Source organism: Mesoplodon densirostris, chromosome 19, assembly GCF_025265405.1.
Source record: "Mesoplodon densirostris isolate mMesDen1 chromosome 19, mMesDen1 primary haplotype, whole genome shotgun sequence".
NCBI classification, from domain to species: domain Eukaryota; kingdom Metazoa; phylum Chordata; class Mammalia; order Artiodactyla; family Ziphiidae; genus Mesoplodon; species Mesoplodon densirostris.
Genome location: NC_082679.1, coordinates 1,681,682 through 1,693,808, shown reverse-complemented (window position 1 = coordinate 1,693,808; position 12,127 = coordinate 1,681,682). Strand labels below are relative to the sequence as shown.

General features: G+C 46.7%; 1 protein-coding gene across 1 annotated transcript in view; it reads right to left on the bottom strand.

The window, feature by feature from the left end:
* Window positions 1-12,127, bottom strand: part of LOC132480957 (zinc finger protein 550-like) — a 34,629-nt gene that overhangs the window by 16,079 nt on the left and 6,423 nt on the right. The window contains exons 2-4 of the mRNA XM_060085585.1: window positions 11,997-12,123; window positions 10,835-10,930; window positions 3,266-4,257 (exon numbers count right to left, since the gene is read on the bottom strand). Of these exons, the coding sequence (XP_059941568.1) occupies window positions 3,266-4,257; window positions 10,835-10,930; window positions 11,997-12,123 (1,215 nt within the window). Of the gene's footprint in view, window positions 4,258-10,834; window positions 10,931-11,996; window positions 12,124-12,127 lie in introns of the transcript that reaches the window.

The window sequence follows — 12,127 nt, the reverse complement described above, 5'->3', positions numbered from 1 at the left end:
ACCAAGGAATCCCCTGTACGGCACATTTTTTTCACATTATTTCAGTTAATACTGATTATCTTGTGTAGCTTGAAAACTAGCCTCAAAGGAAAAAAAAAATCTCAGGGCAAATTTCAAGTACTCATATCCAATGCCAGCACAAGGGAGTAAGTCCATGGTGGCAACTGTGAAACCCATACAAACACGAGACCTGCATGTATACATCTGGACTCACCTGTTAAAATCCCTGGCACTTTACTCTGTAAAGACAAAAAGAAACTTCACACAAACATTTATAAGATCGGACAAGGAGGATCCTTCTCCTTTATCATGAATTTAACTTGGATGTGTGTTTTATTTTACTGGTTTTACCTATAATTCAACCGCTAGAAAGCTGCAGAGGGGGACTTGGAAATGTCCAGTCCTTTCCACAGGGTTAGAGAGGCTGAAACAGCGGAAAGAGGAAAGAACTAGGACTCACCTCAGAACGCCACAGCCATACAGGATGAGCACCTCACTGTCAGACAAGAAAGAAAACAAACCCTCCGACAAACCACTTTCAATACATCAGCCGGTGTGACCCTTCAAAGACATGGCAGATCAAGCCATTCCTCTGCTTCAAATCCTCCAATGTCTCCTCATTTCATTCAGAGTCAAAGCCAAGACCCTAACAGTGTTATGCAGCATTTGACTGCAATTGGACTCCCAATTTCCTTTCTGAATTAATCTCCTACTATTCCCTCTCTTCATCACTGATTCAGCTCCATCACCTCCTTGATGTGCCTCGAATATTCCAGGTTATGTCCCAGCCGTAAAGCCCTTGAACTGGACGTTCCCTCTACATGGAGAGAACTTTCTCCAAATACCCACATAGCTAGCACCTTGTTCTCTTCCCAAGTTTTTGCATAAATGTCAGCTTTGAGAAAAGGCCCCACTTTAACCATTCTATTTAAAATTATGACGTGTTCTTATCCCCTCACAGATTGGTGTGTATCATTCAACTTAACACTGCTCAGTTTTTTCCCTTCAGTAACACTTATGACCTTCTAGTATTTTATACAATTTATTGTTTATTACGCTGCTTATGTAAACTCCGTAGGGCAAGATTGTTTCTTTTTTCAATCTGTTTTGTTCAGTGATGCCTTTCAAGTGCCCAGAACAGTGATTCTGGCATCCAATAAATATCGAAGTGAATGAATGAATGATTAAAAAAAAGAAAAAGAAAAAAACCCACGTAGAATGGAATCAAGAGTGAGAATTGGCGGGGAGGGATAAATTGGGAGACTGGGATTGACATATACACACTACTATATATAAAACAGATAACCAACAACAGCCTACGGTACAGAACAGGGAACTATACTCAATATTTTGTAATAACATATAAGGGAAAATAATCTGAAAAAGAATGAGTATATGTATAACTGAATCACTTTGCTGTACACCTGAAACACATTATAAGTCAACTATACTCCAATAAAATTTTAAAAAATAGATAAATAAAGCCTCTAAGTGACATGGATCAAGTTATCTTCCACCTTGCTAAACATCTTTTCAGAGAACCTATTGAGAGCTTCCCTGGTGGCGCAGTGCTTAAGAATCCACCTGCCAACGCAGGGGACACGGGTTTGAGCCCTGGTCTGGGAAGATCCCACATGCCGTGGAGCAACTAAGCCCGTGCGCCACAACTACTGAGCCCGCGTGCCTAGAGTCTGTGCTCCACAACAAGAGAAGCCACCACAATGAGGAGCCTGCGCACCACAACGAAGAGTAGCCCCCGCTCACCGCAACCAGAGAAAAGCCCGCACACAGCAATGAAGACCCAACGCGGCCAAAGATAAAATAAAAAATTAAAAGAAAAAAAAAAGAACCTATTGAAGACTGAAAATGCAGCCAGTTAATAGACTCAAGTAATCACCTGTCTGCCATTAAACAAATACAACGTATTTTCACTGAGGTTTGTTGAATTTGAGTTTGAATTTCCCTAAATGCCCTAAATGTTTCTATTCTGCAAACTGTGTGCATATACTAATAAACGTACTTCTTTTTAAACTAAAAAAAAAGAAGAAAGAGTGAGAGATAGTATCAGGCATTTAAAACCAGATGAACAGAAGTTTACCTATAAAAAAAAATTCAACGTCTTTAGGGGTGCACATTTTAATGTGGCGATCCCTATGTGGACCATTCTCTCCTTAGATATAAAATACAAGTATTGTGTGATGTTATTTTCGGTATTCTAATTTCTTACAAGTTCAAGTAGCTCATGACTCAAGCCCTCATATTTCTCACAAAGAATTAGGCCAATGGCTAGAGATGTTCGGAACAAAGCCTTCCAACAAATGTTGGTGGAGCTGCCCTCAACATCCAACTTTCCTGACACAACAGAGTAGTGAACACATAAAAACAAAGGGATGGGGTCCTTTGCTTCCTCAAACATTGCCCCACCAAAAAACAGAACTGATGAAAAACTGCAACAGGCTTGGCAGGAAAGTCTGAAAGCGCTTACGAAAGCATTTGTTTTTTCCGTTTATAGTCTTTGTCTCTATCCCCTCCACCTCTTTGTTATTTTTCTTTTTTCTTTATTGGCCACACCATGGGGCTTATGGGATCTTACTTCCCCAACCAGGGCTCAAAGCCAGGTCCTCCGGCAGTGAAAGCGTGGAGTCCTAACCAATGGGACTCCACAGGGAATTCTCGTTAGTTTTCTTTTTAACATAATGCTGAGATGGCTTAAGTGCAAACCAAGGGGGAGCCCTGTGGCTGAAGGTTGTTATAAGCGCACAACGACCCCTGAGTCTGTCTCCTCTGCGCTTCCTCACAGGGAAAGCCCAAGCTCCGTCAAGTTCCAATATGACTCTACGTGACTAGTGGTGACCTGTCCCAGGAGGTTTTCTCATGGCAATAATTAAGTGGTTCCTCTTCATTACACATTCTCAGGTGGCGAGGACGAGTCTTTTCTTTTGGCTGAGAAGCGTCCTTCTGGTTACATTCAGAACGTCTTTCCCCGGTATGTTCTCGATGTTGACAGAGGTGGATGGACCCACGGGTGGCATGGCTTCTTGAGCTGAGTTTCTCCACAGAATGAATCCTCTGAACGATGAGCAGGGGCCGAAGGCTTCTGATCTTTCCACTGCATTCGCAAGGCATCTTCTCCCACGTGACCACTTGTACATTTGAAAAGCAGACAAAAAACCTTCCCAGAATTCTCTGCACTCAAAGGGTTCTTCCCTCCAGCGTGGATCCCCTCATGAAAGACAAAAGAGGAGCGGCGGTGAAGGCCTTTTTCTCAAGTATGGACCCGCTGGTGCTGCAGGAGGTGTGACCTGCGTTTGAAGGCCTTCCCGCACTCGGCGCACTTGTACGGCGTCTCCCCGGTGTGGATGACAGAGTGCTGGATGAGGTACGTGCTCCGGTGAAAGGCCTTCCCGCACTGGGCACACTCGTAGGGCTTCTCCCCCGTGTGAATCCGCTGGTGCTGTAGGAGTTCTGAGCTGCACCTGAAGGCCTTCCCACACTCTGTGCAATCGTAGGGCTTCTCTCCAGTGTGGATGATGTAGTGCTGGATGAGGTGTGCTCTGTTGCTAAATGATTTCTCACATTCTTTGCATTCAAAGGGTTTTTCTCCAGTGTGGGTCCTATTGTGGCGAATAAAAGTAGAGCGGTGGGTGAAGGCCTTTCGACACTGCCCGCACTCATAGGGCTTCTCCCCGGTGTGGATCGGCTGGTGCTGCAGGAGGTACGACCTGCGTTTGAAGGCCTTCCCGCACTCGGCACACTTGTACGGCGTCTCCCCGGTGTGGATGACGTAGTGCCGGGTCAGGGTTGAGCTCTGGCTGAAGGCTTTCCCACACGCATTGCATTCATAGGGCTTCATTCCGGTGTGAATCCGCTGATGTCGAACGAGGTACCACTTCCTGTTAAAACTCTTCCCGCACTGCTTGCACTTGTAGAGGTTATGAATCAGGGGGCCTTTTCCTGGTCCCTGTGGGTCATGCTCACAGAGAACATCTCCCTGAGAGACTCTCTCCTGGAATGCCCTGGAGTGCACACCATCATCTGCCTCCAAACCATCATCTTCAAGGCTCATTTTCCCAGGATGGGTCTCCTTGTGGGCGTCTGTCTCTGGCCTCAGCTGACCTTTCTGCACTTCCAAAAGCCCTTCTGGATCCCTGGCTTGCCTCGACCTGCAGTCCCTTGAAGATCCCAGAGTCAGGCTTCCCTGGAGCAAGCCTCCTTCAGACAAAGCCAGCTCTCTGGTCTGACGTTTTGCCCTGTCACCTGAAAAGAATCCAATACACAAAGGGGGACTTTCGGTGATGCAACACAGAAGAAACAGAAGCAACACTTCAGTGAACAAATGCGGATGAAAGCAGCACCTCTGATATCTGCTATGTTTTGACGTCAATGTATCCTAGATTTCCAGCTCCTTTTTATGACCCTTGTACCCTGACACCAGTAAAGGGAAAATCTGGCAGCAGGCCGGACCGGGAGACAGAGGATGTGGAGTAGAGGAGGGAGGACAGTTTCAATCCTACTGTCTGGAGAGCATCTGCCTCAAGGATTGATGTCTTGGTTCTGTGAGAGTGTGGGGAAGTGGCACCTAGCAAGACTGGGAAGAAAAAGGTCATCTTCCCTGGGAGGTGTCCCGCGAGCTGGGTCCTAATGCAGACGTCAGAGTTGCCAGAAAGAAAGAAGGATGGGGTACTGGGTTGAAACGGAAGGGATAAGCGTGGGTAGATTTACCTTTGGAGAGTGCTTAAGGGTTCTAAGAAGAAAAGGTACTATCACTCAGCCATACAAAAGAAGGAAGTCATGCCATTCGCAGCAACCTGGATGGACCTGGAGATGATCATACTAAGTGAAGTGAGTCAGAGAAAGACAAATATCATAGGATATCACTTACATGTGGAATCTAAAAAGAATGATACAAATGAACTTATTTACAAAACAGAAACAGACTCACAGACATAGAAAACAAACTTACGGTTACTAAAGGGGAAAGGCTGGGGGGAGGGAAAGATAAATTAGGAGTTTGGGATTAGCAGGTACACACTACTATATATAAAGTAAACAACAAGGACCTACTGTATAGCACAGGGAACTATACTAAATACCTTGTGATAACCTATAAGGGAAAAGAATCTGAAAATGAATGTATATATGTATATGTATAACTGAATCACTTTACTATACACCTGAAACACGACATTGTAAATCAACTGTATTTCAATTAAAAAAGAAAAAAGTGCCTAGAAAATGGCCTGGGATGTAATAAGTGCTATATAAGTGGTTGATAAATAAAACACTGAAAATACTGTTTAAATTAAAAAAAAAAAAAAAAAAAAAAGAGGTACTTCACTGGTGGTCCAGTGGTTAGGACTCTGTGCTTCCACTGCAGGGGGCCTGGGTTTGATCCCTGGTCAGGGAACTAAGAACCCACAAGCCAAACAGAGCAGCAAAAAAAGAGAGTTACATGAAGAAAATGGCACCAGAAGCCTGGTGAAGGCAAGCCTGAAGGGGCGGTTACAGGAAGAAGAGAATAAAAATCTCAGGAGAAAAGGGGTAGTGGGACACACAAAGTCAAACAGTATGAAAGACGAGTTTCTGCTCTGTTGAGAGGCATTAGAGTGGTGTTAGCAGGGAGAGCTCTGGAGTCACAATGCCTCAGTTTGAGGAGCGGCTTGTGGGATCTTAGTTCCCTGATGAGGGGTCAAACGTGTGCCCCCTGCAGTCGTGGGGCACAGCCCTAACAACCAGACCGTCAGGGAAGTCCCTCCTTTCTTCTTTTTTATTTTCTTTAAATTTATGTATTTATTTTTGATTGCGTTGGGTCTTCGTTGCTGCACGCGGGCTTTCTCTAGTTGCGGCAAGCGGGGGCTACTCTTCGTTGTGGTGCGCGGGCTTCTCATTGTGGTGGCTTCTTTTGTTGCGGAGCACGGGCTCTAGGAGTGCGGGCTTCAGTAGTTGTGGCATGCAGGCTCTAGAGCGCAGGCTCAGTAGTTGCTCGGCAGCATGTGGGATCTTCCCGGACCAGGGCTCGAACCCGTGTCCCCTGCATTGGCAGGCAGATTCTTAACCACTGCGCCACCAGGGAAGCCCCCTCCTTTCTTCTTTATGTCATAATTTCCTCACCTAAGAGACTAGAGGACTCTCAGTTTCTCTGGGTGTCATGAGGGTTAAATGAGAAAATGCCTGTAAAGTTCTCAGCACAGTTCTTGACGAAGTGCGAGTATGTATGGTGGTTAATTTTATATGTCAACTTGGCTTGGCTACTGTGCTGAGCTGTTTGGTCAAACACCATTGTGGAGGTTGCTGTGAGGTACTTTTCAGATATGACTGACACTGGAATCATCAAACTTTGAGAAAGGCAGGTTACCCTTCTTAATGTGGGTGGGCCTCATCCGATCAATCAATGGCCTTGGGACTTCCCTGGTGGCACAGGGGTTAAGAATCCACCTGCCAATGCAGGGAATACAGGTTCGAGCCCTGGTCTGGAAGGATCCCACATGCTGCGGTGCAACTAAGCCCGTGAGCCACAACTACTGAGCCTGCGTTCTAGAACCCGTGAGCCACAACTACTGAAGTCCGTGTGCCGCAACTACTGAGCCCACATGCTGCAACTACTGAAGCCCACGCGCCTAGAGCCCGTGCTCCGCAACAAGAGAAGCCACCACAATGAGAAGCCCACGCACTGCAATGAAGAGTAGCCCCCGCTCACCGCAACTAGAGAAAGCCCACACGGAGCAATGAAGACCCAACGCAGCCAGAAAAATAAATAAATAAATAAACTTAAAAAAAAAAAAAAGTCAATGTCCTTAAGGGAAAAGACTGAGATGCCCTGGGAGGGAAGGGATTCTGCCTCCAGACTCAGGACTGCAAGCATCTACTCTTCCAGCTTACTGGCCTGCCCTGAAGGTTTTGAAATCGCTTAGCCCTCACAATCACACAAAGCCTAATCAATAGAATAAAACTCTGATTTATCTCCTTTTGGCTCTGATTCTCTGAAGAAGTCTGATGTTATTATTCTCATTGTTGTACTGGGCAATTAGGATGACAGCAATGCCATTAGCAAGAACAAGCCATCTTATTCTACAGCCCAAAGAGAGTGGCCTCAGTAGAAACCAACCCTGTGGACACCCAGCACCTAGAACCGAGACAATAAATTTCTGTTGTTTGAGGCATGCCCCCTCACCCAAAAGGAAAATAACAATCAAACCTATCCACGGTGATAGAGTGTAAACAGCGGATAACACTGCAGGACAAGCTATTGACAAGGATGGGGCACCAGGAACCTGCCACAGAACTGGGAATAGTCTAAATTTTGGGTGAGGTGGAGGATACCTCAGTTTATACGTATGTAAAAAGTAAAGCTGATTTCCCACTCCTGGGCATATATCCAGACAAAACTCTAATTTGAAAAGCTACATGCACCCCTATGTTCACAGCAGCACTATTTACAATAGCCAAGACATGGAAACAACCTAAATGTCCACTGACAGAGGAATGGATAAAGAAAATGTGGTACATACATACAAAGGAATATTACTCAGCCATGAAAAAGAGTGAAATAATGCCATTTGCAGCAACATGGATGGATCTAGAGATTGTCATACTGAGCAATGTAACTCAGAGAAAGACAAATACCATATGATATCACTTATATGTGGAATCTAAAAAAAATGACACAATGACACAAATGAACTTACCTACAAAACAGAAACAGACTCACAGGTATAGAGAGCAGACTTGTGGTTGCCAAGGGGGTTGGTGGAGAGGGATGGATTGGGAGTTTGGGATGAGCAGATGCAAACAATTACATATAGGATGGGTAAAAAACAAGGTCCCACTGTATAGCACTATAGGAACTGTATTCAATATCCTGTGCTAAACCATAACGGAAAAGAATATGAAAAGAATGGATACATATGTATAACTGAATCACTTTGCTGTACAGCAGGAATTAACACAACATTCTAAATCAACTATACTGCAATAAAATTTTTTTAAAAATTGAAAAAAGAAAAAGTGAAGCTGAACCTGAAGGATTTATATGTATCACTGTATACTTCCGATATAAAAAAATTAAGTAGATTTTTAAAACAAAAGGTATGGAAGTCAAATATATAGAGTCAATCCTTGGATAACACGGGTCTAAACCCCATAGGTCCACTCATACACGATTTCAGCTCTTTGTATCTGTGGGCTCTGCACCCGTGAAATCAACCAACCATGGATCAAAATACTACATAATCTGCAGTTGACTGACTCTGCAGATGTGGAACCGTGCATATAGAGGGGGACGGCCCACCATAAGGGACCTCGGCATCCACGGATGTTGGTATCTGCGGGAGCACTGGAACCCATCCCCCACATACACCACAGGACAACTGTCCATCATTTCCAAAATGAGACAACTCTTTCAAGAGTTGTGGGCTTCCCTGGTGGCACACTGGTTAAGATCCGCCTGCCAATGCAGGGGACATGGGTTCGATCCCTGGTCTGGGAAGATCCCACATGCCACGGAGCAACTAAGCCCGTGCGCCACAACTACTGAGCCTGTGCTCTAGAGCCCGTGAGCCGCAACTACTGAGCCCGCGTGCCCCAACTACTAAATCCCATGAGCCTAGAACCCGAGCTCCACGAGAGAAGCCACTGCAATGAGGAGCCCACGCACCACAACGAAGAGTAGCCCCCACTTGCCACAACTAGAGGAAGCTCACGTGCAGTAACGAAGACCCAACAGATCCAAAAATAAATAAATAAAATAAATAAATTGATTTAAAAAAAAAGATGATGAGAGGGACTTCCCTGGTGGCGCAGTGGTTAAGAATCCGCCTGCCAATGCAGGGGACACGGGTTCGATCCCTGGTCATGGAAGATCCCACATGCTGCAGAGCAAGTAAGCCCGTGTGCCACAACTACTGAGCCTGCGCTCTAGAGCCCCCGAGCCCACGTGCTGCAACTACTGAAGCCCGTGCGCCTAGAGCCCGTGCTCCGCCACCACAAATGAGAAGCCCACACACTGCAACGAAGAGTAGCCCCCGCTCGCTGCAACTAGAGAAAGCCTGCGCGCAGCAACGAAGACCCAATGCAGCCAAAAATAAATAAAATAAAATAAATAAATTTATATTAAAAAAAGATGACGAGAGCTTGAACTAGGGTGCTGGTGATAGACTCAGGACACACGGATAATCTCAAACGGACAGGCCTGGGGATGGATGGATGTTGGTTTGATGGAGAGAGACGCTGGCTGAGGTGTTGCTAATCTTCCAATCTGCTTAGATGGCAGAACGTTCTCAGAACGGGGCACGGGGCAGGAGTGGGCAGGATCCCGGGGGAGGGGTCTTCTAAGGCATTACAAGCTTGAGGGGTCTCTGAGACACGAAAGTGGAGATCTGGGAATAAGGAAATGGGGGGCGGGGTGGCGTGTGGAACAGAGCCATCGGTGGTGAGGCTGGCCAAAGACACTTACAGGCGGCCTGAGAAGCCTGAAGGACCGACAGAGAGGCGAGACCGTGACTCACTGTGGATTATTCAAGCTACAGTCAGCAGCACAGATGTGGGGCTGAAAACGCCAGACATCCGCTTGGTGTTCTTAAGGGCAAGAGGGGCAGGAAGGTACAGCGCAAGGGGCTGCTTCTGAGTGTCTTGTGGACAAACAGGAGGATGGATAAATGGATGGAGAAGGTGGGAAAGAGTTCCATAGAGAGTATAGCATAGATCATAACTTCAAGGGGAAGAAAGGCCCCTTTTCCTCTGAGTCTAGAAGTCCAGGAAAAATGCGTGATACCACCACTCACTGTGATTAAGACAATTACATGGATACTGTAAGAACTGACCTTAGGCGACCCTCTCTATAGACCAGGCACTGTACTAAGCAGTTTGCTGCATTATCTCATTATACCTTCAGACAACCCACTCACATACAAACTAGCCTCGCTCTGACTTCCTGAGAGCAGGGTGAGCAGAGTAGACAGAGGTCATACAAACCAGGCCCACTGGCTCTTCTCCCTGGGCCCAGAGCAAAACCACCCTCTCCAGTCCTGAGCACCCAGCTGCGGCCAAATGCCTAGTCCTTGCCTGTGGGATACAGGGGAGTAAAGTATGTGTGCATCTGGGTGTGACCTGTCCCCTATCCCTTGCCGTTTCCCCTCCACCAGCTGGATTATGCCGGACCAACCTCAGAGCTATATGTTGACGTCAGAAGGTGCCCGGGTCTCTAGATGCAACTAGAGATGATCACACTAAGTGAAGTAAGTCAGAAAGAGAAAGACAAATACCATATGATGTCACCTATATGTGAAATCTAAAGTATGACACAAATGAACCTACTTATGAAACAGAAACAGACTCACAGACACAGAGAACAGACTTGTGTTTCTCAAGGAGGAGGGTGCGTGGGGAGGGAAGGAGTGGGAGTTTGGGGTTAGCAGATGCAAACTATTATCTATAGGATGAATAAACAACAAGGTCCTACTGTATAGCACAGGGAACTGTATTCAATATCCTGTGATAAACCATAATGGAAAAGGATATAAAAAAAGAAATACATATGTGTATAACGGAGTCATTTTGCTGTACAGCAGAAATTAGCACAACAGTGTAAGTCAACTGTACTTCAATAAAAAAAAAAGAGAAAATAAAAATTAAAAAAATAAAAAAGAAGAAGAAGGTGCCTGGGTCTCTAAATAATGGTGTGGTCCCAAGCTGGCCAGCTGGTGCACACTATACTTTGATGTGAGAGAAACCACCAGATCCCACAAAGGGGGCTTCACACAGCAGCTCAGAGGCACTGGTCCCCACGCATTCTCAAGGATGCTGTGAACCCACCTGCCCAGCAGCTATTGGCTCCTACCTGGGCACATGCTACGTGGGAGGCCTCTCGTGCCCGTCCACAGCTCCTGCCCACGCTCCAGCAAGCGGATCAACTCTGGTTTGGGAACTGGATGCCCTGTGGATGGAAAAAGAGAACAGGATGCAGGTGTTTTGATGAGAAGAATGAAACCCTTCCATCCTATCTGGGACTTCATGACAGGAACAAGACCATGAATGTAGCGGCTCCCAAAGTAAAGAAAATGTTGATTTGTGACTGGGAATCCAACAGCACAAACACCACTCCTGGGCTGCAACTGCTGTAGAGGGTGGTGCTGTCTGTCTACACAACACCACTTCCCTTGAACTTCATCAGTGGAAGCCAGCCCCATGAAGGGGCATGCCACTTTCACACACAGCCACGGGACCCTGGGAATACTCCAAAAAAAACAAACCCCCCCCACAACGCTGAAGTCAAAATAATGGCATTAAGGTCCTAGCAAGTTCACGTAGAAGGCTCAGGGCTGTGAGCTAGAGGCTGGTCCCTCTGTTGAACGGAAAAATTAGCCACAAAGGGGGCCATGGAATACTCACTCACAGTGATCTGAGACTTTCTCTTGACAACAATCAGCGTGCCAGACAGAGAAGGTAAAAGGACTGGCTTTTGCAGGGTGTCCACCTGTGGCATTCCATGACATTCCTGTGCACCTTCTAAATGATTTCCTGCCCAGGGGAGGATCACGGCCCAGGCCTCAGAGAGCATGTGATGATGACGTAGACACCAGGGGCCTTTGAACCGAGATTGTGCTGTTTAGGAAGATCCCTGGGTGGCGCTGATGACAAATGCCATGTAGGGGTCTCCCTGACTCACCCACTCGTCTGAGAACAGCCCTGCTAACTGGGCTGTGGGGACACCTGACCTCACCAGGCTGGGCCAGTCAGCTTCGCTCCTGTGGAATCTGCAACAAGGACCTCAAACTGAGGCCCCAGGGTGCTGGGCACTGGCATGGGGGCTGGTGTTCAGAAGGACATTGTTTCTTTCCCACCGATCACTGCTACAGACACAGGGAGACCAGGCAGGAGGAGAAGCGACCAGAAAAATGCAGGGCCTGTGAGGAGGAGGAAAGGTGACTCCTGTGCCCTTCCTGATCAGCCCGGAAACAAGGCAGTGGGGTCCCCCACAGGTGTGAGAGCTAAGCACTTACCCAGTGAGACTAGGAGCCCACAGATCTCCAGCATCACCTCTTGGTACAGGGTCCTCTGATCCAGGTCAAGCTGTCCCCACTCCTCCCGGGTAAAGGTCACGGCCACATCCTTGAAGGTCACCAACACCTGG